The 26,613-nt window shown below is 48.6% G+C and overlaps 1 protein-coding gene across 4 annotated transcripts in view; it reads right to left on the bottom strand.

Moving 5' to 3' along the window:
• The window catches only part of Vipr2 (vasoactive intestinal peptide receptor 2), a 73,864-nt gene that overhangs the window by 38,297 nt on the left and 8,954 nt on the right, over nucleotides 1–26,613 (bottom strand). For all 4 annotated transcript variants that reach the window (XM_074059753.1, XM_074059761.1, XM_074059765.1 and 1 more), the window contains exons 3-4: nucleotides 20,650–20,757; nucleotides 18,627–18,724 (exon numbers count right to left, since the gene is read on the bottom strand). In XM_074059753.1, coding sequence (XP_073915854.1) covers nucleotides 18,627–18,724; nucleotides 20,650–20,757 — 206 coding nt within the window. The remainder of the gene's footprint in view (nucleotides 1–18,626; nucleotides 18,725–20,649; nucleotides 20,758–26,613) is intronic.

Genomic DNA, 26,613 nt, shown 5'->3' with positions numbered 1-26,613 from the left:
TGGTGTTAGGGGGCATGGCCTTGGGAGGTGGCCAGGTCTCAAGGAATCCATGCATTCATAAAAGAGATGTAGAGAGATCCCTACCCCTCATCATGGAGGACCCAGTGAGGTAGCACCTGGAACTCAGTTCTAGCCTCCGGAACTGTGGGGAATGAACCTGTGTTCATAAGCCTCCCGGGCTGTGGTATTTTTTACAGCAACCTGGACCAAGATAATACCCTCCAATGTCATTCTTATCACTAAAATTGTACAAGTACTTGTGTTCTGTAATAACAGAAAGAGAGCCGAAGACATGCAGGCAAGATGGCAGCCTGTAACCTCTCTATTGTATAAACGTTTGTGGTGCCCACTATGCCTGAGATACCTGGAAAGGCAGGTAATGCAATGGGAGCTTCTGTATGGCTATGAAAACTAACTCAACAGAAATGTTCTTCAGCTGCTTTGTGTAGCTCAGCTTTTGGAGTAAGCCAGGCTCCAGTACAATCCCGGCCACACCAACAAACTGCTTATTTCTCATTAGCCTGACTTCTACATGAGGACTCTGCAGATCCTTATGGAGAGTTTGGGACCACCCCCATGACCTCTGTTAACTAACAGTTAAACTGGGGCTAGGACTCCCCTTTGTTGGTGAGCCAATGGCCCCAGACAGCTCAGCAAACTCGCAGGGGCCCATTTACCACTGAAGCTGTCAGCAGAGCTCACAGAGCTCACGCTCCAGCCCCTGCCATGTTGACTCCTCTTGGTGTGGGTGGCCCTGTCCTGTCCAGAGGGGGGAAAAGTGTCCGGTTCTCTGTGTTTGGATCAGCTGTTGAAAAACAGGACCCCTGTTAGTTAGGATTCTTAGGGAATTTAGGCAAAGATGGATCTTGCCTGGTACACAGTACACTGTGGTCTTGAGCCTTTTTAGGAAAATGGGTAGAATTTGAAAAAGGAAACCTTCAGCCTACATCACAGAGTGCCCTGTGTGGCAGGCTCCAAAGAGGGTCCTGAGACAGATCCAGGAGAGCTTCTAGAGACAAAATGCCTCTGTGGGACTCCCTACAATGCACAAATGAAAAGTCCATGGTACAAGTGTATTAGCCACCCAAGCAGAAGACCCTACTGTATTTCATCTGCCAGAAATGCTGTTTAGATCCAGCTATTCTTTATAAATGATTGAGTTTTGAATAGGGAGTATACTGACACAGGGCTAACATTTCAAAACAAAAGCTATGAGATCTGTTTCCATCTGTTTGTATGTCTCTGAAGTTATGTATGTGAGATATTTTAACCTCTGGATGGATCTGCTAAAATTTCTCTGTAAAAGAGATCTATTTGTCTTAAAGAAAAATAAGCACCTATATAAGTTAAGTATTCCTAAAACTCTTAGAAAAACAGGAATCCTGACATTTTTCTTGTTCCCATGATTTGGGTAATCTTTGCTAAATAAGAATATTGTTATTTAGTTTAAAAAAAGATATATCCTCAGAGTTGCCAAGCTCACATATAATGCAGACATACAACTTTTATTGTTAAATTATCTTTATGCTACAAAAATTTTCAGCAAAAAAAATGTCAAGCAAGTGGATTAGTTGATGTAAATCCAAAGAAGATAGAATACTGGTCTGTTGATTGCTAAAGATAAGTTTATCTACTTTTGGACAGAGGACTGAAGAAACTTGGGTCTGTCAGTAAATATGTCCTGTGTCACGGTGAAAACTGCATGCATAGGTGTGACGGTGTACTGAACACTGGTGTGATGGTTAATCAGTACATACAGAAAGCTGGAGGGAGGGAAGATGGAAAGAGGGAGAGAAGGGGAGAGAAAGAGACCCTGACACATATAGCTTTCTGATTGCTTCAAGGTCATGACCTCAGACTGGGAGAGAGTTCCAGACACTAAGGACACTGTCAATCTGAGGTCCAGTGAAACAAGACCTGATTTCATGGGACTGAATGAACCCATGAGGATGGCCGTAATTTCTATGACGTTTTGCTTGAAACTTTGCTGGTTCTTTGATGTTTTGTTTTCCAAAAGAACCTGTTCTCTCTTTCTATGTAAGCTATGTGTAACTTGTAGCAATTCAGTAAAGTATGCCTTTGTCAACAAAAATGAATCAGTTATCCATTTCTCCCTACCCAACCCCTTCAGGATTCAGAAGCTCTTATTGTGCATACTATGTTTTATGGAATGTAGGAAGTCACGGTTTCCAACAGGATCTCTTCTCCTGCAACAGGACGCAGCTGGTGGGCCCTTGGCCCAGAGAGGCTTTTAAATGTCCAATCTGAGATTCCTTGTTAATCGTTTTAAAGAGCTGTGGTGGACTTCATGGAGCCAAGAAGCCCCTTGGGTATTATGGAAACTGGGACTGGAAGGTCATGTTTGAGGATGGGCAAATCACTCTTCTTGCTCCAGTTCCATAATTGATCATCCAAGTTTAGGGAGACTGCACTTACCCTGCAGACACATTAGTCTTACTGTGGTTACTACAGAGAGAAAAGTTGTTTTAGTTGAAAAGTGCTGTGTGGCTGTCAGAGACTTTGGCCTTGCTCTCAAGGCCTGTGAATTGAAGCTAAAAAGGTAGACATATACTTCAGAGAAATCACCATCACCACTTGTGTGTTAATGGCCATCACACCTGTGTGTATGGTAAAGTGTGAGCTCCCAGGAATACCTAGTGACATCGCCCCAGACATGCCAGCTGCAACCAGTCCCCTTTACCCCCACCATCTAAGATGGTGCAGCTCAAAGCCAGAAATCTTGGCTGGCTGTTCTTTGGACAAGGAATTGAGTTGTAATTTGTTCCAACTGTTGATCTTTGTTTTTCTTTTGTTTCCATAGAAACACCTTTATTAAGTCTCCAATTGCTGGCATCATCTGAGGCCCAATTTGGATGGGAGCTCCCGGAACACTGTCTCCTGAAACGACACTTCGAGTTTATCCCATTTAAGTGAACACAGCACGCTCAACACTGTGAGGCACTAATGCAACGTTCAAAGATAGTTCCACCAGATCTAAGAGGTTTTACAAAAGAAAGCAGTGTGACCCAAACGTTAGAACTTGGGGACTTAGCTTATTGTAAAACATCAAAAAAAAAACCACCCCAAAACTAAAGACTGCACTTGAACCCTGTTGGAAGGACCTTCTCCACTGTGGAGTCTTACAATTACAACAAGAATGTATAAACACTTTAGTAAGACTCACATGAGATGATCACATAGACTATCTGCTAGCTAAACAAGTATAAACACATGTGACAACAGTGTACTCACACAGTGTCTGGAAAATCAAAAGCAATCAGTGCATGCTGCTTTTTGATACATATATCACGTGTAAGTAAGTTTCTGTGGAATAGGAAGGCACTCTGAAGCATCTTAGTTACCCAATGTGTTCACCAATTTCCTTTGATTTCTAAGGCATGAAAAGGGTATGCTAAAAACATAGGCAGGCAGGCAGGCAGGCAGGCAGATGAACAGGCAGACAGACAGATGGAGAGGTAGATAGGCAAATAGGCAAACTGACAAGTGGACAGACAGAAAGATAGGAAAACAGACAGATGGACAGGCAGGCAGACAGATGGAGAGGTAGGTAGGCAGACAGACAAACAGGTAGATGCACAGGCAGACAGACAGGCAGGCAGATGAAAGGTGGGAAGACAGATGGGCAGGCAGAGAGGCCTCTTCTCTTTTCCTCTCACACTCTCCCTGCAGGATCTCAGTCATTCTGGAGGTTTTCAAGGTCGCAGGGCTGTGACTTTTAGATCAGCACTCCTGACCTCCCCGGAACCTCCAGACCTCATGCCCAGCCAGGCCTTCTTGACGTCTACCTATGTGTTTCTGGGTAGCTCACATTCAGCAGGTTGGATACCTAATGGGCTAGTGGCTTTCTCTGTAGCATATGGTCCCTGAGTTCTGACCCTCCTACACTCCCCAATCCACTTCTTGACACAATTGTGCCAAATGTCACAAAACAGAAATATTAGGACCACCCCCATGTGCTGTACACTTAGGTCAGCAAACCCCACCAAGTCAGGAAGCTGGTGTCTCCAGGCTCCTCCTCCTGTCAAAGTGGTAGTACACTGCTCTGTGCAACCAGTCAATCCTCCTACACCCTCCAGGGTGTGTGGCCATCTACTTCTTGACAAGCCCCTATGTCTTTGCTGTAACTTGGGCAATGAAGTTGAAAGTGGTTCACGTGACAGATGGGTTTGAAATGTGGGCTACCTTTCCACTGCTTTGGCCTCCTCAGGAATCCCTGTGAGTTCAGGTTTTCTCCTTCTCAGCCTCTCTTCTTCTGCCTCAGCAGTTATCAGGGTTCCTTCTTCAAAGAGGGCCCAGGTGTGTCTCCCATCACCAGGTCCTGCTAGGGGATTTGAGCTCTGAGTGCGGCTCTGGACACATAGGTCCCTGGTGACAGGTGCAGAGCTTGGCAGGTTTCTGAGCTTCTCATATGCTATGTGATCTTCATCAGACACAAGATGGGCATGGACTTCTCTGCCTGACCTAGGGGAGAGTCAAGGTTCTCAGCAGTCATGAAGAACAGCCTGGCCTGCAGAGGAGGGTGGCCATGGGCCTAGATCCTCTCTATGATGTGGGAATGGTGACCGCAACCACACCCTTTTTCCTAATGACTGTTTTTTCTAAACACTCAGCCAGGAACCTACAGGAGAAGACCTTAAGGGTTTTGTCTGGGGTTGTGCTAGAAGAAAAGTGGAAACTCACTGGAGTCAGAATGGCTGTGCATCAGTGTGTGGCTGGGACCTCCACTCCTCTGGTGCACTGGCTGTCCCCACTCAGAGTACCACAGGTCTTACTGAATGCATTCCAAGTGCTGACATGCCTGTCAGATCTGCCTCCCAATGTCTCCCCATTTTCCTGAGACTAATCAGGGTTGTAAGGCCAGCAGGCTGAGGATCTGCCTCTGAAGACGTCCACTCATGGTTCAGCAATGGATGCCAGGGAGACATGGAGAGTCCAGCATGCAGGAGATTCAAGTCAATGACCTATAAATTATGCAATCCTGCCAGCCCAAGACAAGGGATTATGACCAAAAACCCACTCAGCTGGCAGACATGGCCACCCAGGGGAACCAGATGGATTCACTGGCTCGTGTTTTCTCCTGTGAATTGATTTAATGGATTTCTTATTCCTGAGCAGTGTGAGCAGTGTGAGGCAACCTAAGACATGAATTCTGGCCACAGATACCATCTGGAACAGAGCAGCCTGCTGTGATCTTGCAGAAGACAGTCCAGGCTGGAGCCCTGACCCAGCTGAACACTCAAGCCTCAGTTTCCCTGTCAGCAAGGGATTTCTATGAAGTTTTGGAGGTTAAGACACAGGGTTCTGGCTGCTGGGACCTGAGCTGGGAGGTCAGCGATCAGGGAACATTTTCAGTGAAACCCAGCAAATTCCTAACGAGATCTCAGAGGGGAGGAAGGTCTTACACTTCTGTGGCCTGTGATTTCATTTTTCACCCTAAATGTTCACTTTGGTGAACATTTTTAACTTTGTTTTCACTGCTGTACTCTTTAAGAGAAGTCCTTCCAATGGTTTAAGCTTCGGGCTCTGCAGGCTGATGATTTCTGCAGGCACAACTGTGGCCTGGGAGGGCAGCAGAGCCAAGGGGGGCTCTAGTGGCCCAGTGGTCTGGGGTTGAGATGAGTAACTACTAAACAAGCAGCCATGGTGAACTAAAGGATGAGCCAGAACCACTCTCCTTATTGCTTGTCCAGCTCACTCAGCAGGATTAGCCCGGTCCCAGACACCTGATGTGGCAAGGGGGACAAGTGGCTCTGGCTCCTCTGGCCCTGCAGAAAGCCAATGCCATGGTCACAATCTTGGGCACAAGCTCAGCCATGGCATGGCTTGACCAGGTGAAATGCTCTCAGATGGACATGTGTCACACATCAAGGCTAAGAAATTCACATTTGTTTAATTTCACTTTAAAATATGTGGTCAGTATCACAAAATCACCATGGCTGAGGAGTGCATCCATTTGTGCTCCCTGAGTAGCTGGTGGGACATGGCAGGGCTGAGGGTTGGAACCCTTCAGCATAGTCCCTGTGGCTCACATCTCAGTGGAAGGCAGGTGAACTTCATGCCTGACTCCAGGTCCCTTCTGGAGAGGTGAAGGGTGCCCTGGAGATGGCCAGCTGTATGCCTGACTGGACTGGGCAGATCCATTCATCTCTAAAGCCAGGGTGAAGGGCAGGGACCATTAAGCCCTTTCAACTCTACCTCTCCACAAATACATCTTCCCTGGGGCAATAGTGCAGAGGGTGTCCTTCCAAGGATGGACGGGCTATGTCAGTATTTTCCAAACCCCTGGAGAATTATCAACAGCTCCTTATTTCTCCCCCGAAAGTTCAGGGTGGTTGACTGCTGCATTACCACCCTATTCACACCCCATTTGTAGTCTATGCTGTCAATTTAGTAGGTAACAACCAATGTTTTAAGAAAGAATAGCACAGGAATTGTGGTTTGTGAAATGCCTGCATTGTGTCCCTGAGCGAACAAGCAGAAAACCACCTGGTTGGACACAGGAGTTCCTGACTGGCTGCCAGTGTTGCTGTCCTGTGCAGGGGAAGTCTGGCTCTGTCTTCTCACCTTTCTCTTCAGTAAACTCCAGACTTGGATCCTCTCCTTTCCCTGTGTCATGTGCTCACCTATCTGGGAAGCTACATATTTCTTCCAGGTCTTTCAGTCTTGTCCACCAGCCAACACACTATACACAGGGTGCTGCAGTACAGAAGAAAAACCTCATTGGTACTCAGCGTCCATCAACTGTCTGTCTGTCTTTAGAACAACCCATTCTTCTGACTGAATTCTGCAGTCACTCAATGATAGGAGAGGAAATGAGACCGAAGGGTAGAGGCCCAAGCAAGGCAGAGCATTGCAGAAACCTCAGGGGCACTTGGTAAAGGAAGGCAGGGATTGAGGACAGGTGGCTGGGATGTGTGGGATTAATGCTGGTGGGGTGGGGGGACAGAGATTGCAGGGGCCTGAGACCACATTTCACCCTAGTAACAGCTTGCTTCCTTGGCTTCCCCTCCCACCCCACAAGAGCGGCACAACGCTTTTCTGGGTCTCCACTGGGGACTGGCATTACATCATGGAGCCTGGTCAGTGCCCCCGGAGTCCCTGACAGCACTGTTTCATGCTGCAGAAAATGCAGACACTGTCGCCACTGGGGCGGGGGGGCAGTCCCTGGAGTACATTGTCCTGTCCAGAGGCCTTTGCCATATGTTGGCTTTGTGACAGGAGCAGGAGGGAAAGGGAGCTGCAGGTCTAGTGGCATTGGAGGCCCTGACGACCTCTCTATCCTGGGGGCATGGAGATACACACTCTTGCCTTAAAGAGCTGAAGGCTGGAGCTTCCTCTGGCTTCACAAATGTTTCAGACCATCAGGAACCATACTGTTTTGTGGGAAATTCTAAGATTTTGTTTATTTGCTTGACACCGCAGTCCACCACAGCCCTTTCCTGAAATAAGTGTCCTTCCCAGGATTTAGCGCTAAGCCCACTGTTGCACACAGTGCAGTAGTGCAATCAAGTCAAATGCACTGGCGAAATATCTTCGAAGGACCCCTGTTCTACCACAAGCCATCTGCTTAAGAGACTGGCAATCATCAGAATGATGGAGGAGTGTTTTGCAGTTTACAAAATGTAATGTAAATTAATTCGCCCACTTCTCCCAACAACCATACAAAGGAAGCAGACTGAAATTACTGCAGTATTCCCATTACAGAGAAGCAGGGCCAGAGAGGTCAGTGGTGAGCTTAAGGACAGGGTTCTTAGGTTGCAGGCTGGGACAGAAGGGAACCACAGCACCATCGCACACAAGGAAGCTCCCATGGCAGGAAGTAGCTGCTCTACAGTTTTAAATTTTCTCTTTGGAAGGAGCTGATGATCTGGTCTGCCTGATCCTAGCTCCATGACCTTCTGGAAAAGGTGAAACTGTGGTGACAGAAGAGCAGCTGTCGCCAGGGACTGGTGGGGATAGCACAGCATGGAGGACTTCCAGGGCAGTGAAAAGACACTGCACAATGCAGTAATGGTGAATTCTGTCATTGCACATTTGTCCAAACCCAGCCAATATAGGGTACTATGAGGGAGCCCTAATGGAACCAATTAATCAACATTGTATCAAAGTCATCAACTATAACAGGTACAGTACTCAGGGAGGAGAGATATTAATAAGTAGATGAAAATAACACGTATTCTGGGCTCCATTTTTGCATATACTTAAAACTACTCTAAAAATCAGCCTACTAACTTGAAAAAGCAGGAGAACTGTTGCAAGTCTAGTGGAGGACACAGGTGACACTGGGGTGCTACTGTCTGAGAAGCACGCTTCAGTGTGCACTGGGGAGAGGACCTGGAGCATTACTTTTCCAACAGCAAAACTGCAGCACGACTGCACAGGGCCCAGTGAGAAGGCAGATGCTCCAGGGTTAGCCAGTGGGGTTTAAGAGCTAAAGGGGCAAATCTGATGCTCATGAAGAAGCTGAGGAGGCTGAGTCTCCCCTGTCCTGCTGCTGGCTGAGCCACTGTGTCCAGCCTAGAGTTAGGAGGATGGTCGTGACTATTCCCTACCATGCCCTTTCCTCTGGGCTTTCTCAAAATGACAGGCAAAGAGTGAGGTTTTGGACCTTGATCTGCCACTGCCCTCTGAAATATTTGCCTGAAATGTCCCTCTCTCCCTTGAGACTCAAGAGCCTTGCCTTGTTCCAACTGCACAACCTCCAACACTGACCCACACAACATCACCAAACTACCTTCAAGGCCCAGTGAGTCCTTTAGCCTCTCATAGCAGGCTATTTTCTGGGAGGTTTGTGTGTTTGTAAGAAGGAAAAGGTCTGTGTTTGCACAGGCTTTCAGTCAGACCTGGAGCCTGGGCATTGCATGGGGCTGGGGGTAACTTGGGGACATGTATAGGGCAGGGCCAGGGAACCAGGACAGTGAGGCCGACACAGGCCCTGTAGTTTCAAGACAGATGCTGCTGCAGCCCCTCCTAGGCAAGGGGCCAAGGGAGTCTACACCACCATGGGAATTTGTCCAACCCAGGAGCATTGCATGAACCTGGGAAGCCAGTTGTGCAGGGTCAAAGAGGGGTAAAAGAGGAGTAGGAAGTATTTCTTCTCAAAATGCCAGCAGCTACTAGAGCCCAGTGCCCAGGTAAATGTGTATACATATATTTAACAGAGCAACAACTTCAGCACCTGTTGGACTACTGGAAACATCGAATCAGGAGGCCAGTCCTTCCCACCTGCACACGCCTGCATTCCCAGCGTTTGGGAGGCTAAGAAAGGAGGACCCTGAGCTCTCTCTAAGCCAGCCTGGGCCCCATAGTGAAACCTTGCCTCGATAAGCAAGTAACAACAACAAAATCTTAAAACAACACAAAAACAAAACAAGAAGAAATGCCCTTCAGTAGAAAACCATAGTCACTACTATGGGTTTGGTGATGTTTCTGAGGTGCTGGGTGCTGGTCAGTGAGGGAGAACTCTCTCATCTTGACTGTCTCTCTGTGGCTGCTGGGAAGGAGCTGGGCACCAAGCATGGACATTGGTTTCATGGAGTAGTCTCCACATTGTGCCTGGAGACCTCAAGATTCCAAACTGTGGATGTTCAAGTCCCTCATATAAGATGGGGTAGCACTTGCATATAACCTGTGCACACCCTTTCATACACTTTAAATTATCTCTAGATGGCTTATCAAACCTAATACAATGTAAATACTACCTAGCAGTTGTCAGACCATGCTGTCTAGGAAATGACAAGAACAGAAATCTGTCCATGTTCATCTAGGAGCAGGTACTGCAAGCCTAATGCAGCAACAACACAACTCCTGTTTTGATCTGAGGTTGGCTGAGCCAACAATGAGGGAGCCATAGATACCTGGGAGGACTGTGTTCCCAGGCTGACAAGGCCTTGCCAAAGCTAAGGAGCTCTGTACTGTACCCAAAGAAGACTTTTTAAAAAGTCTTACTTTTCACGAAAAAGATCACATCTCTCAGGTGAAGTCTCAGCCTGCTAGTCCCCCAGGTGCAGAATTGGAAAAGCCTGACATGAAGAACTGTGCTTCCAGGAGCGGCAAGTGACAGGGGTCTACAGATCAGATCCTGAGCAACTCTGTCTGGAAAGGTAAAGAGCCACTTTCAAATGACCAATGGCGTCCTGAAGCAGCAGCAGCCCCATGAATGAGGCCTGCTCCCCCTGCTGTGGCTCAGCTTTCAGGATATGACCATCAGACCTGCTTAGGTGAAAAGTGTAGGAAGAACTATTGGCGTCCAAGGGTCAAAGAGGGGATCCTGCACTTGTGCCTCCACCTGACCATACAAATCACATTTAAATCTGGCACAAGATTTCTCTGTTTTTCAAGAGGCCATGAGAGAAGTGATGCAGATGGAAGATAGTGTCCATCTCTTGGATTTATGGTCTTTTCTTCACAGAGACTTCCTGAAACCAGAGTTTTAGGTTCAGCCTCTAACTCCATGTGTCAGGTCTGGACACTTGCCCACACATGCCAAACAGAGATGAGTAATGGTGAAGGTCAGAGAAAGAGTGTTTATTGCATGGAACAGGTACAGGGGAAAAGGCAAAGTAAGCATTTCATCCCATCTTCCCCACACAGACATGGGTTTTAGGTTTGAATAGAGAATGAATTGGAACAGGGGTGGAAGGAATGCATAACGAAGCAGTCCTGGTCAAAGTATGGCTGGATTGGTCATTATCTCAGTACTAGTTTGGGGAAGTACTGGTCTGTTATCAGTTGAGGCGAGCAATCTGGTCAGGATAAGCAAGTCCTTGCTCCCTGGCAAGTGGTCTATCCTGTGGAGGCTCTGCTGTTTCCTCTATCCCTTGTTGTAAAGATACTGTTGATAAGTCCTTCCTTGATTCCAAGGAGGCTGCAAGGTGAATGGCTCAGAGCAAAGACAAGTACAAAATGGAGACAGATGCCAAAGTTTTCTTTTTCCTCTTAATTAAATTATGAGCCTAAGTAAGGAGTCAGTGAGTTTTAGCAAAGGCAGTTCTAGTACCTGTTACACTCCCTCAGTTCTGTCCCCAGAGCACAGCCTCTTCACCTCCTCTGGTCTTGGGTCGGCAGAACTACCTTTTCAGTCCAGCACCTGCACAGGTGTTCACTCTCCAGTCTCCACATCTCCAAATAGGAAACTGGGACTGGATTCTGGATCCAGGTGGATGTGGGCTCCAGGGGATACTCAGAGATGCAGGTCAAAGGTCACCCAGGCATGTGGGGAGTGGGAGCTATGGATGTCAGCGAATCCTGCTCAGCCACTACAGGAGTCCCTTTTCTCCTGGGGGTCAATACCACAGGGACAGGTGCAGGGAGGAGAGAGGACAAAGAAGCTTGTCAAACACTGAAACAGGCAGGTCAGGCTCACTCTGTGGGATGTGTGGAACGTGGGGCCCTTGCACTATTCTGGCTACTAACTTACTTTCAGATGGGCTTTTAAAAAGATACAGAGGAGACACAAGTATCCCCTTCGCCCTGTCAAAGTCCAGGGTTAAAGGTAAACTTGATATAAATGCAAGTATTTATATGCTTGTTGAGAAAACAGAAAATGTAACAAGATGGCTTTTATGGGGAGAATACCAGAATTAAAAGGCCCCTAGAATTTCCGCTTTTTCCGGTAGTTGTACCTGCCTTGTCCATGCCCCTTACTCCCTGCCCCCCTCCATCATCTGGGTCCTAAATCATATAAACAGGGATGGGGTGGTCTGATGGCCAGTGGGTCAGCCTCCTCAGACATCCCCCATCTCCTATTTCCTAGGCCTTTAACCATGGGGTACCCAAGCACAAACATGAGACTAGCAACTGTCTCTGTGCTTTTTTCAGTTCTTTGGACCTTGAACATCTAGTCCTGAAAGATGTGTTGTGAGTCCCCTGAGAAGCCAGTGGGACCAGTCAGTGAATGGCCTGGTGACTTTCAGTGTGTCCTGGCCACGATTAGTCAGCACCATGTTCTCCAGGACCTGCCTCCCTCCCAGCTGGTCAAGGTCCCCACCTGAGGCTGTCCTCACCTGCTGTTCCCAGAGCCAATCCACCGGCTGGTGGAGCACACATAAATCTGCTCATGTAAGAGCACTGAGAAGGGGAGCAGCTGGGGACAGGAGCTGGAGCACAGTCCCACCCAGGGTGCTGGCCAAGGGGAGTCTTATCATCCCTGCCACACTCAACCACGCAGAGCCCTATGGGATCCCAACGGACCTACACTGTCTCTGATGGTTGGTGTCCTGGCATAGATAGGCACCTGGTGCCTGGCTCCTCTGGGCCATGGATCCTTTCCTGTACTCTCTTGGCTTCATCCTGCACACTGTTATTCAGATTACACCAATTCCAACTTCAGAGCCTCTACCTTCCTTCTTTTAGGGTAACCTTCCCTAAATCTTCTCAGGGCTTAAAGCAACTGTTCCCAGGACTGAGGCATCTGCAGGGTTTCCTTCAGCTTCCTCCCGGTCCTGATTCTCCTTGGGCCTGAAGAGACTGCTGACTTGCAAAGCATTAAGTGCCATGGACAGGTTCATAAACATGACTAATAATTGTGTCTGGTCTCTTGAGGTGACTTGTGGATCACATGTTTGCTTGTGAACCTGAGTTTAGCTTCAGGGGTCCTAAGGGCAGTCATTGGTCCATCCAGCCCAACCATCCTTGGGGCAGCTCCCAGACCATCCTCTTCACATTGCCATGCTTGCCCTGCCCACTGCAACCTCATCCTCCCTGCACCAAGCATCCCCTTGTCCCACCACTGGCTGACCTTAAGCTTGGTACACACAGTGTACCAAGTGCATGAGCTCATTTATCTAACGCCATGTGGTGTAGTCTTCATCAGCCTCTTGACATGAGATACAGACTCTGCCACTGGAATTTGGTGGGAAGCTGACTACAGCCCACACAAAACACAAATGTATGACTTGGCTCTGTTCCCACTGGAGTCTGACGCCTGGAGGGTGCTCACTCCTTGCAGTGCTTCTGGCCTGACCATGTCCCTATGGTGGTGCCCTGGGCAGGTGGCATGGAGAATCTCAGCCAGTTCCTCCTCACAACCCTGGGGCAACAGTGTTGGCAGTGCTGGTGTAGGGTCAGAATCTCAGGGATGAGGAACCTCAGGAAAGCAAAGCCAGCATGAGAGAAAGAGTGGCCAGATGCTGGAGGACAGAGTATAAATATTTTTAGGAATATGGCATAATATGGAAGAAATGTGTCTGCTTGACACATGGAGGGCTAAAATCCTGAATAGCTATTGGCTAAATTTAGCAGAAGTGCTCTTTATTAAAGAACTAGGCAGGCAAAGGCACAACACACAACATGCCAGAGCTGACCACTTGTGCTGGCCACTAGTGTGAGGTGTGCTGGCAAGGTTTGAGCCCTGGGCTTTGACAGGAGCAAAGCGGCAAATCCTGTGCTCCTTCATTGTCCCCAAAAGGGGCCTTCAAATCGCTGGAGGAGAGCTGCCACTTCTTGTGTTGGGGGCTCAGGGCTTCAACAGGAAGTATTTTCTTCAGTGCCCTCAGTCAGGACACCTGGGTTTGGGAGGAGCCATGAAGAAGCCAGACAGTAGCTGGAACTATCCAGACCTCTGTTCTGGGAACTGTGAGTTCAATATGGGGACTTTGTTTAAAATCACCTCATGGTCAGTGAGTGACAGGGGGACCCACACTGACATCCAGTACCAAGACTTTTAGCCTTTTGTAGGGGAACTTGAGACTCTGCTCTGAGTGGAGTCGCTGAGACACACTGGAAATGCAGGACCTCCACCATGCCCAGACCCTGCCTGGCAGGACAACCACATCGCCTCACACCAGTCACTGTGGCTTCTGTCCCTCCATGCCTGATGGTGTGTCACCTGTGATTATGCTTGTTCTGTTTTCTGTTAACTGCAAGCTACAGTACCACTTATGAGCTCCATCCAACAGGACAAGGGTGCAGTTCTGGAGGCCATCCATGTGTGGTGACCTGAGCATGTACTCATTTATATAAGAGCCATAGGTAATAGCAACTGGGAAGTAAGAGAAGAACAGGTGGTTTCTCAAATCCTCCTGGAGCTAACCCTTTATACAATAATGGGAACACACAGGCCTGACATGAAGGTGTTCTGCTGAGGCTAGATAAGGCCAGGCTGGTTTGGGTAAAGGACACAGATGAAGAGCTGGGCACAGAAGCTGGTGTCAAAGGCTGTGATTGGGCTAGACCTACATCAGGATCTGATTGAGGTTTTAAGACCCACAAAACAAGGCCCGATCACTGCACCACACTCTTCTCTGTAGCTTCTTGGGAAAATGAGGCACAGCCATGCAGGAAGGCTCTGGCACTGTATGAGAGAGGCTCCCAGGGTCTCCACACTTCTTTCCTTTCTGGAACTCCAGACACTGAGTATATTTTTGTCTTTGGATTGCTCCAAATGCACCTATACCTGTGGTTTTTGTGGAGACTATTTTTTTTCTTGAGTTTAATTAATGTCGAGAGCTTATTTGGAGGTTTTAGCAGGACAGCGTATAGCTACTCATATACCCTTGACTGAAGAATGGTCCTCCTCTAATGGGGATGGTCATGCTCTTTGACTGAGCGTACAGCTTTGGGAGGGACACACATGGAGTGGTGAAGGAGGAATGGGACACCTGCCTAGCCAGGCAGATCAGTGGAATCAACTCTGGCGACCAATGGGGTGACAGATGTCGCAGGCAGATTGCCCTCACATTCATTGAATTTAATTAATTTTGGAACCATTAATGATGGCATACACAACATCCATGGCAGAACTTGTCTGTGTGTGAGTGAGAAGGCCAATAAAAAGTACGAATTTGGGAAGAGAATGAGACATTGATAAAATGAAGCATGAGCTGCGGGGCAGGAAAAGCCCAGGCCATCTCATCTCCCAGAGGGTCCCCTGCACTCACCTGCCAGGTGACTGGTTTGGGCCACACACACCTGCCCAGCACTGTCCTGGAGCCCATCCCAGGGCTCAGGAGTCTGGGATGACATCAGAGATGCTACCATTCCATCTTGAAAGAGTCCCTAAAACAACCCAGTATCCAAAGTATTCAAGAGATGAATTGGAAACCAGGAAGAAGAATTGTTTGGTTTTAGGTCATCATTTTCTTTGCTTTCTCACATTAAAGTGTTTTGACTTCCTAATCCATTACAGGGAATATGCGTTTATGATATTTGCAGAATCTTTGAAGTGTTTAATTAAGAACAAAAATAATTCTTCAGGCTAGGCAGAAAAGTGTGAGGGGATCAGACGCTAGGCCTCACACAGACAGGATTTAGTGATGGGCCCTTCAGAAGCACTGAATGGATCTGGACACCAAACAGTGTCCCTGGAAACACCTCCTGGGTGTGACCCAGTAGAAATCTAAGGAATAAGGGGTCATGTTCTGTAGTGAGCTAACCTTGCCTGGGCAGGTGCTCTCCTATATCCCCATCATTCTTTATAGCTGGGAACGAGCTTGATACAGAGGCTCCTAGGAATCTCCACACCCAGGTGAGTGGATGCACGAGGGACTGAATGCATGTGTGAGGATCAAGCCTCTACCTCTCCAGGGACCTGCACACAGACCTGCACACACAGCTCCTAATACACAGTGCTGGTGGCACTGCCTTAGAACACTGCTCAGCACTGACTGTGTCTTATTTACATCTAGGTACAGACATGGAGTGAAGCTCATGGGGTGCCTCACATGGCAGGTGACCCACTCTTGACATGGGAACTCCTTACACACTTATATAAACCACTTCACAAGCCCCAAAACTCCTGGTAACTGGGACTGCCCCCATAGCCTCTTAAATAGTCAGACTACATCCCAGGGCTACCCTGGAAGGGCTGTGGCTAAAGCCACCCCACGCCCTGGCCATCCTCATGCTCTGGGTCAGAAGTCAGAGTCCTCAGAACAGGGCCTAGGAACCTGTCTCTCTGCAGAAACAGCCCTTCAGTGGAAGCCTCATTCACAGAGGCCCATAGGATGGCCTCCTGGGGAGACACACTGACCCCACTCACACCTCCTGTGGAAATGTTCTGAGTTCAGAACAAGATTGCCTGGGCTCTGAGCTGAGTTCTCTGTGACCTCATCCCTGATGGGATGACTGAGGTTGAAAGTCAAGCAGCTGCCAAGACTGCAGCCAGGCACAGGTCTGTAGCTTTATGCTCCTGCCACATAGGCTCCCGTGAAGGCTCACACCAGGCCTTTGGACATGGGACCAGCTGGGCCATGTTTGTGGGATCCAATAAATACAAAAGTAGCAGACATTAAGCATGCTGTGGCATGATGTGCCATCAGGATGACCCTGGAGACAACCTCCAAGTGGAAAATGGGGTGGGGTTAACCATCCAAATGAGTGGGGTGCAAACAGCCACACAGGGTTTTAGTTTGGGGGAAGGGACAGGATGGTCTATGGAAGGTGTAGGTTCCAGTCACAACCCACAGCAGATGACCCAAGCAGGTGAGGACATTCTGCTGCATTAAATTCTAAGCACTTTAAAAGTCAATGGTCATGGCTCGTGAGCTTGACGAGGTTGGTGAATCTTCTCCCAGGGATGTGTGAGTGGAGTTTGGAGACACTAACTCCAGCACATCCTGCAGTCACCAAGTTCAGCTCACACAATGGCCCATGTGTTCAGGTGGCTCTTTCTAACTCCAAGGAGAGAGTGCTGCCCACAGCCGCACAAATAACCAGAGGGCGATGGCCTCCAAGAACACTGAATATGCCTGACAAAGAGGATCTAATGCCATGGTTATGCACAACACCAGGGCAGGACAGCCCCAGGTTGCTTAATGAGAACTTTTCTTTCCTCACATCACCAGGGTCAGAAAAGAAGCCCCTTTTTCCGAGGGAACTGGCATCACCGAATGGCACCACACAACAGAACCAAGTCATCAAACCCACACAGCATGGGGGTAGTCATGGATTCCCTCTCCCCACAGCTGACCTGGGGGCTGATCACAAGCTACTGAGGCGGGCAGAAGGGAGCTGGCATCCGTTCAATTGAGGAACTGGGTCTCTGACACTCAAGTGGGTATTCTCCCTAACTATGTGGGACTCCACATGGGAAGACACCATCCAGGACCCTCATGGCACTGAAGGGTTGACACCATTCTCCTACAGATGTGTCCCAGTCCTGGGCCAGGGCTTTAACACAAAGAGCCTAAGAGGGTAAGGGGCCTGGGGGTTGCTCCACCAAGTAGAAAAGTCAAAGCAAGTGTGGGCAGTAAGTGGAAGACTCTAGAGTAAGACATAGGGACTCAGATAAGGGGGAGTGAGTCACAGCATTCCTTTAAGCATCTACCAGTGAAGTGGGTATTAGCAAAGCTGAAAGAGGTGACAGTGGCTCACAGAACACATTCATCTCAGCTGCCCCACCCTGTGTCTCACTAACCCTGACCAGAGGGCAGAGCATCATCTTCCAACCAGTGGGACACTGGCTAAAACAGGCATTTCCTACACGGGGTTTCATAATTGGGTTGGGAAGGGCTTGAATGATAAATCTTGGCAAAGAGAGGAAAGCAAATCCTCTGCAAGGGAGAAGTGGGGGGCGGGGCGCTAATCCCCATAGCAGCACTGCCAGCATCAATGGCAGGAGGGCACTTGTGCCAAGTGAGAGGTGACCTAAGGCATCTCAGTGGCAGGAGCAGATGGCTCCCTGTGTTTTGAGGGCTTCTGGAGAAATCTGTTCATGGGTGATATTTCCTGAGGCTGTGTGGGACCCTCTCGGGTTTCCTTTACCAGAGCAGGCCATGTGTCACAAACAACTGACTGTAGGTTTATAAGGTGCTCACATCCCTCAGCACAGCAAGGAGATGACCAAGGCTGAGGAGGGACGGAGATGTGTCTGACATAGGATGGGCTGGGCTGGGAGAGTTGGAGCAGACAGAGCTGGGCTAAGTACAGGGCTGAGAGTGGATACACTTCACTCTGGGAACGTCCTTGTTACCAACAATTACTTTCCTACAGGAAGATCTACAGCGAATATGACACCCCTGGCCTCTTGGAAATTATACTGACGAATGCCTCAGCCCCGATCTGGAGCATTGTTGCCACTGGGTCCACATGGCCTGAGATTAACCACCATCAGCCACCTGCCCCCAGACTCAGTTTCTGAGCTTGCAAATGTGCCCTGGTTTGGTCCTGTCTGCTGCAGGCTCAGCTAAGAAACAAATAAGAAAGGGGAATGATGGAGGGGGTGAATTCAACTATGATATATTATAAGAACTTATGTAAAAGTCACAATGTACTCCCGATGCAACAATAATATGATAATTTTTTAAAAAGGGGAAAAAAAGAAATATGCTGGTTTCCTTAGAGCCCAAATGATGGCAAAATCATGAACAGAACAAGGAAACCCAACTGACAGCAAGGCATTACACAGGATGGTTTGACACAGGTGGAGTCCACCCACAGGTGCCCACAGTCCACACCCACTGACCAAAGGTAAAGAAAATTTGCCTCTCTCTGCCTCTGAAACTATGTACAATCACAGGAGTCCCAAACACCTGTAGCAGAGCTGAGGCAGAGACTTGGACTAAACAGAGGGAAGGAGACCACAAAATTCTTGTAGGCTGAGGTGGCCCAGCTGACCAAAGCCTCAGGGTGTGAAGCTCCCAGTGGGGGCTGGGCTGGGAACCTACCTTGCTCTCATCCTCAGAGTCATTGTAGCCGCATGCATCAATGAAATCTGGAAACGTCTCTGACCATCCGTCACTTGTACAGTTTTTGCTTATGTTTCCTGGAAAGTAAAGCTCAGATATTTTTATCTGCAAGGCCAGCCTCAGTAGCAAGTGTGAAATCTCAGCCATCTTAAATGCTGCCTTGCCCCTGGCCAGCATCCCGCCTGCCTGCGATCCACCTCATGGGCTTGAAGGGTCCAGGAGATGCGAGTGGATGCGCCATGTCAGCAATAAAATCAGAGGTCATACTTAGAATTGCTGTAACTATAAGTACTGTTATTTTGGAGCAGTACGAAATTCTTGGCAGGCTTCGATGGTTTGTCATAACCACTTGATTATGGCCAAGACTTGTCCCTGGTCCCAGCTGCCCCATTCTGCCCCAGATCCTGGCACTTGCTCTCCTTCTCAGTTTGTCCCTCACCTTCACTGCCCAAGAGGCAGCACAGAGCAGGCTCCACTTGGCCACCAGCAGGAGGAAAATGATTGTGGGATTAAGGTTTAAATTGCAAGAACTAAAGGCAGTTGTAATCTTGTAAAATCTCACTGTTTGCTCCTAGATGACCTTGAACCTATGGCGAGTTCAGAGATGTAGTGTTTCTTCTGTTTACAAAGAACATGTAGCAAATGACCACACCCAACAACAGTCCTGGAGGGTAAGGAAAGAAACAAGGGCACCAGTTTCTGAGCCTATCAGGCCCTGAGCTCCCCCTCCCTGCACTTCCTGAATCCCTGTGGAATTGCCAGGACAACTTTGCAAGGCACATGTGGTAGCCATTTTACAAATGGGAGAGGAAGGTCCCAAGTGTTAGGTAACTATTGAGTGGGAGACAGGTTTTCTGACTCAGAAGTCCTATGATTTCTTCTGCCCTGGGGCACACACCTGCCCACTGGCATTGGGCAATTAACCAATGCCAAGAGCAAGCTTATCTCTCAACAGACATGGTATGTAAGCAGTTCCTGTAAGATGGGGTGGCAAAGTGGGCAAATCCCAGGCCCAGACCAACCAATTCCAGCCTCAAGTGGACTCCAGGTCCCAGGCCTACATTGCCTCTCCTGGAGATCTGTTGAGGTCACCCACTCAGGGACACTCCTGACCAAGGTGTGTGCAGCACAGCTGCTTCATGGTCCTATGCTAATGGGTTTGGGACTTCCAGAGAAAGTTTATGGCTCAAGCCACTTGGTAGATCACGTTGACTGGGTGGAAGTTTTTGAAGTTCAGATTCTCTAGAATGATTTAGGTCTTCTAATGTGGCACCGTGGATGACCAGCACAGATGTGGCCTCAGCCAGGTGGGGTGGGGCTCAGGTTCCCAGAACAAGACCAAATCTTCCTAGGATCTCCCAGATAAAATAAATTCTGCACAGTTCTTCAAAGCATCATGCTGTCCTGTTTCCAGATATGTCTTCTATTCTCTACTATTCCACACAGATTTCTCCATGTGATGGAAATGTGCATCTTGAGTCAAGTGTGCAGCACAGAGCACAGCAAGTGCATGGGGAGGGGCCAGGGCAGCTCCCTCCTGAGTTGCAAATGCACAGAAGCTGCTGACCTCAGGCAACAGCACTACAGTCAGCAGGTGGGGGCCTAAAACACCCCCACCTGAAGCAGTGGCCTGGATTCTTCAATTTCCCTCAAAACCTCAGGGACCAGCAGAGAATTCTTGAACCTCTCCTCCCTGTCTCCATAACCCCTATACACAATTTTTGCGCTCTGTCTCCCATTTGTCTGTGTCTCTAGCTCTGAGCCATTTTCACTTGGTTCTCGCTCCATGCTTGCCCTGCTCACCTGTTTGGGTTCAAGTGGATGATGTTCTCCTGCTCCCTAAAGTAAGTGCCCCCGACATGTGCAGCTGCTCCCTATCTCCATTTGAAGCAGGAAGCAGTTAGGAGTTGTCAAAGAAAGTAAGGCCCCGTTTCTTGTTGCCAAAATGGAAAACTGACTCAGACGCAAATACCCGGACACAGGCATCTCCCACACGCCGTACCTGGGTGGCGGTAGAAGTGGCTGAACACTTTGGGGCAGGGCACAGTGACTGTGTCCCCAATGTCCGCAGGGTGCCAGCAGGTGATGTTGTCCCAGATGCCACCGCAGCCTGGAAGAAGAGGCAGGGGTGAGGTTCAAACCAGGGCCAGGCGCCTGGCTGCCTGGGGAGCAGCAGCAGGTAGGGCTCCTCTGTGCTAAGCTTCTCAAGGAGGAAAACTGCTGTTAGTAACCACCTGAAAACCGGTTTTCTGTGGAATTCTTGCACAGTATTGCTGAGAATGTGGATGGCTTGTGTGTTCATTTCAGCTAGCTTTGGAGAAATAACCAGGCTTGTGAAGCATTCAATGTGCACTGTGTACTTGTTTATTTTATTGACAATTGTATATATTTATGGAGTAAATGAGATGTCTATAACAAGGAATGATCAAGTTAGGCTAATTAGCATACACCACCCTCTCAAAAATTGTTTCTTTGTGGTGAGAACATTTACAATTAATTCTTCCAGTATTCTAAGTTGCCTTGTACAGCAATATCATTAGGACATATTCCTCCCATCCAACTGCAACTTTGTACCATCTGACCAGCCCCTATCACCCGAGACCCTGGTAGCAAGTGCCACTCTGTGCTCTGCTCTGTGAGAACCACTTGCAGATCCCATGAGACCTTGTGGTATTTGTCTTTCTGCACCTGGCTGATTCCATTCAGCATCACGTCCTCCAGGTCCATCTGTGTTGTAGCAAATGACAGGATTTCCCTATTTTTAAAGGCTGAACAGTATACCATTGTGTGTTTATAACACATTTTTAAACAAAAAGTTAAATTTCTAGAGAATCATTAGTTTTTTCCCTGCTGATCTGCACTCCCAGTGCGGTAAAAAAGGTACCTCTGGGTATTTAAGTTTTGGAGTTAGGTTGTGGTGGGGGGACCCCAGAGGAGAGTTAGTGGCCTGGTGATTGGAGGTATAAGTCATACCCCATAAATATTCTAGGACACAAGGTTGTGCCCTGTTTCACTTAGTATGGACAGTGCATGCCTTCCCCCGGGCCCTGAGCTGGCTGTTGGGTTTGGTCTTTCCCACGAATCTCTCCCCAGACATCTGTGATCTGCATTGTCTGCACCTGAAGGGGGTGAGCTAGATCCTACAGCACTGGAGTTGGTAATTTGCCTGACCTTCTGTGGTTCTCTCTGAGGGACTCCACAGCACTCCCTCCTGTCTTCTGTGGCATGCAGACCTGCTTCCCAGAGATGGAGCCTCCCTTCCAGTGGCCTCAGCCCCTGAGCTCCATTGTGCTTAGCAGGCAGGTTCTGCAAACCTGGCAGGGCTGACATGGGCTCCTCCTATCCCCACCCAAGGGCTCGTTCCCACCCAGAATGTGTATGTCTTGTGACCTGCACCCACCACTCAGTCTCACAGGAGCATGTGTGGGGCCCTGGCCTGGCATAGGCAGGCACTGCTCCCCTTGAAAGTGGTCATTTGGGAAAGGTCTATCCCACTGATATGAGGGAGCCCAGAGGAGCAAAGTGAGAGCTATGGGGCTGAATGAGGCCTTCTTGGACCTTCCAGCCTTGGGGGGTGTCTGCTGAATGTGGCTGAAGAACAATTTCAGCCAACCTGGGTTGTGGTCAATCCAGCCCAATTTTGCATTCAAAAAGCTTAAATTTAAAGACACAGTCCTTCTTGTAAAAAGGATGCAGGACAGCAAGATCCAGGCAGTGCTCACAGTGAGCTCAGGGCAGCTGGAGCCTGGCTGTTCTCTTGACATCTCACAGCAAACAGCAAGAGCTGAGATGTGAACCTTCCTCTCTTCCTGAAATGTGCTGAAGGCCTTAGGAACAGGTATTGAGCCAGATGCTCAAGCACCTCCCCACCTCCATGTCTGAGGGGCCATGCTCTGCTGTGCCCCATTCCTGCCTGACATAAGCAGTCAGAGACCCTTGTGAAGATGGCCAATTGAAACTGCCTGGTTGTAACAGAAATACCACCAGATACCACTTTCCTGTTTCAAGGGGCTGTATGTGAAGCTGGCCAGTTGGCCAAGTGCATCTAGGTGAATAAGTTAGACATGTTTTCACTCAGCAGAGGACACACTGCACTCATCTCACTGCCTTTTCTCCTCCTGGGCTCTGTCCCTCCTGTTGTGTAGGGCATTTGAGTGAAGGATGCTACAATGTGAGAGGGTGATGGGGGGACATGGAAGAGAGAAGCTTGATAGTAACTGTTATTTAACAGCAGGAGGAAAGATGGTGAGGGCCTCAGTTGTGCAGCAGCTCAGCTCAACTGCCCTCAACGGCGACACAATCGAATCCAACTTCTTTTATGATACGGGGTGATTTGTTTTCTTATCTCAGGAGAAACAGGCAAAGCACTTCTTGTACCCCAGCCATTTCTTGTACAGAATTCACTGTGGCCAGAACAGAATGGTCATCTGGCAGGACACAGAGTCAGACAGAGATCCTTTGGGATGCCACAGCCCTGTGAGACTTTGCTTGAGTCACGCTTCAGGGAGGAAGAATCAGGAGCAGGGCCAGGCCTGCTGTACAGCACTCTGTGTCTGTGGCAGACTCGCACCTCTGGGGAAAAGCCCTAGTGTGACCCACGTTTCAGATGTGGCATCCGGACTGTGTACAGAGCTGGGCAGGGGCTGAGTGCAGGTAAACTAGTCAGCTCCTCAGGGCTGGTGGTCTGCTCAGTGTCCCATGCTGGGGCCCCCAGTCTATGGGCATTCCCCATAGACTGGCTGCCTCAGTGGCCCTCCGGGCTGTCCTGCCGGGCAGGATCTAGAAAAGCCCCAGGCCAGTTTGCTCTGCAGGGCTACATCATGAGGCCTCCAGGTGTTTTTCTCTGCCTGGCAGAGCCAACCCCAGCCTCAAACCCTCCCTTTATCCCTTTAGAGCACAGCTTCCTTGTGTCCCTCACTCAGCTGGGGGAGAAGAACAGGGTATCCCATTGACACTCCCTCATCTTAACTTGCAGAGGCAACTGTCAGACCCTCCTCTGAATACTGAATACTGAATACACTGGGGAGGGCACCTGCCCCCTTAGGACCTGAGTGAGCTCAAGACTATGGAAATCCACTTGATACCGTTACACAAGCACATGCAGAGAAGAGAAAAATGATTTCTTTATACAGAAGTATGAATTATATATTGATATGTTCCTTGTTTTCCCATTTAACAATGTATCATCTCTCATTTTTCATGTTATGCAGAATGCCATCATTTTTAATGGCAGCATGATATTCCACAGTCTGACTGAATCCTCCATTTGTAAGCCCTCAGCATCTACTGCTTGTAATATAAGCAGTGATGAGATTATTGTCTGGTAGTAAATTTAACAGGGGTCAAAAATACCCAGTCTTTTGTCTTTAAGAAGGAATTGTAGCTCTTCCCTAGTGAAGAGAAGACTCTGAGAATGCTAATTAGTAAATGTGTAAAGAATGGTGATGCTAAGAGAGGTCAACACATTTTCACCTCCAAACAACTGATTCAGAAACAAATCAATAGGTTCTAAACACTGACAGTCCACTATTTCTCACTTACTGGCATGAAAGTGGAAACCCAGGAGCTACAGAGGTGCAGAAGCTTAACTACATCAGTACAACCACCAACTTTGGGTTTTGCACATCTGTACAAGGCTCAACTGTGCAGGACTCACCTGTGCAGAGTGTACCTATGTAGGACACTCATGTGCAGGGTGAACTTGTGTAGAGCACACCTGTGCAGAGTATACCCATGTAAGGCACTCCTATGTAGGGCACACTGTGCAGCCTTCTGTCTGTTCTCAGGTAAAGTGGCTGCTGAGCAAGGAGGTTTCTGTGATTCCTCTGAGCTTGCTCTACAATTCTGAAGTAAGTCTTTTAGAAATAACTATCTTCATTTTTGTCATCAAAGTGGACTGACCTGCTGGATTGAATTGGAATTAAAGTGGGAAAACGTCCTTCTTATGAATACTTTGTCCTCCTCTGAACTATGGCCCATCTGTTCTAACCTGGATTGTCCCTGACAAGTGACTAATTCTTGGCCTCACAAAAGCCACTGCATTGTTCTTGCTCACAGAAGGATGCTGGCTGCTCTGTACTGTGTTCACAAACAAGTAAATACTCAGCCAGTCTGCACAGCCTGGAGAGGAGGATGCAGGGGACCATGATTCCTTCCTCAGATTAGAGTGCCCCAGACTCTGAAGACCACAGACCCTGAAGACCAGAGCCCTTGGGCTGCTTGCAGAGCCTGGAGGCCAGCATCTCCACAGAGCCATCTACCCAGGTGCCAGGCTCACCAGAAGACTATCCCTAATGTCCTGGGGCCAAACCCCGGTTATGTGTGACTTATATCGTCAGCCTCCTTCTGTACTCTAAAGCAGTGCAAAGGCAGTGAGGATGCAGCCTGCAGCAATGTGGCAATATTTCTATTACTACATTTCTGTTCATTGAACTCTCCAAATAATACCATTCTTGGATACCTGGTGTCCCCTGGACACTTGGCCATCACTTTACAGCTGCCTAAGCTGACCACACAGAGCAAGAGCACCATGTGTCTGTTGTTTGAGCTCGGGGGCATGTGGCAGAGATATAGATATTGTTCTTGGAGCACCTGCCCTGTCAGAGAGTTGCCATAGAGTCAGGACCTCTCTGTTCCAGTAGTTGCAACCAGGACTTTCTTATCTTAACATTTATTAAAAATAAGGTTCCAGAGCAAGAAGATCAAACCATGCAGACAATGGGATGTGGACCACCTGGGTCCAGATTTCTCAGCTCTGAGGAAGATGAATGTACTGATCTGGGTGGATAAACCCTCATCTGCACCTGGAGATGCTGAATGCTGGTCTATTCTTCCAGGTCCCCTCAGACTGAGGCTCTTCCATAGACACCTGTGGATGCTGCCTGCTTAGGTTTCCAACTATAAAACACCCTGTTACTCTGAGTCCCATTGAATCCCAGTTATTCTGGACGTGGTGATTGGAGAAATTCTGCTAAATGAAGGACTCCTTTTCTTTTTGTTCTGAGGATGCATGTTTACACCATTTGTTCTTAAAATATTTGCCAGTAAGATAAGGAGAGCTACCCTATGCATTAGCTGGGCTGGGTTTGGTGCCAAATGCTGTTTTAGGAAAGATGCAATTAGGAATGACGATAGCAGCAGCAGAAGAGAGGAAAGCAACCTTTTGAGAGAAACACCCAACACATTGACCCATCAGAACCAACAAAGGGAACAGGCTCTAGAATGCACAGAGCATGTGCTTCTCTTGGGAGCAGTCGGCATAGGTGTGGATCACCATACACTGGAGGACTGCAGGATGGCTTCAGAGATAATTAATGGAATAGGTCAGGGTGTGATGGTACCTAGCCGTCCACAGAGTTAGGAAGGGTTCTCCAACCAGGAAGTTGCCCTTTCCTGTTGACTCAACAACCTTCAGATGGGCTCCAGCTAAGCTGTTTATGATGGTGGGAATGAGTACTCAACACCTTCACCAATGTTCACTGAGCATCTGCCACGCTCAGTGCCACGCTGTGGGAGGAATGACCTCACCTCCTAGGTGACAAAGAGCTCTTCCTGCCACAAAGAATGGCAGAGGCTTAACTGATCAACGCAGCCACCAGCCTGGGGTTTGCTCGTCCACAGGCTCTTGCTTGTGAATTAGCCCACCATGCCCAAGAGAAACAGCAAAGAAGCAGGTAGGAATGGGAGGGAACCAAGGCCCACAGAGCCAGGGCTCTACCTGTGTTAAGAATGTCGCAGGGTGCTGGACAGGAACTAGAAATGCCCATATGCTGTCTCTTTCGGGTGCAGCTGTAATCCCATTCTCAATCTCTGGAGGGTAGGTTGCAAGCTACAAACTAAGGTCCAGAAGCGTCATTTTGGGGATGTTGTCACCAGGCATTTTGTTGTCACCAGGCATTACCACTGGACATTGCCATTGGATGGCACTGGGGAACTGGCTCACCTCAGACTGCTGAACCCGAGAAGC

The sequence above is a fragment of the Castor canadensis genome, chromosome 2 (assembly GCF_047511655.1).
Source record: "Castor canadensis chromosome 2, mCasCan1.hap1v2, whole genome shotgun sequence".
Classification (NCBI taxonomy): Eukaryota; Metazoa; Chordata; class Mammalia; order Rodentia; family Castoridae; genus Castor; species Castor canadensis.
The sequence above is the reverse complement of the archived record's forward strand: the minus strand, read 5'-3'. Positions and strand labels throughout refer to the sequence as shown.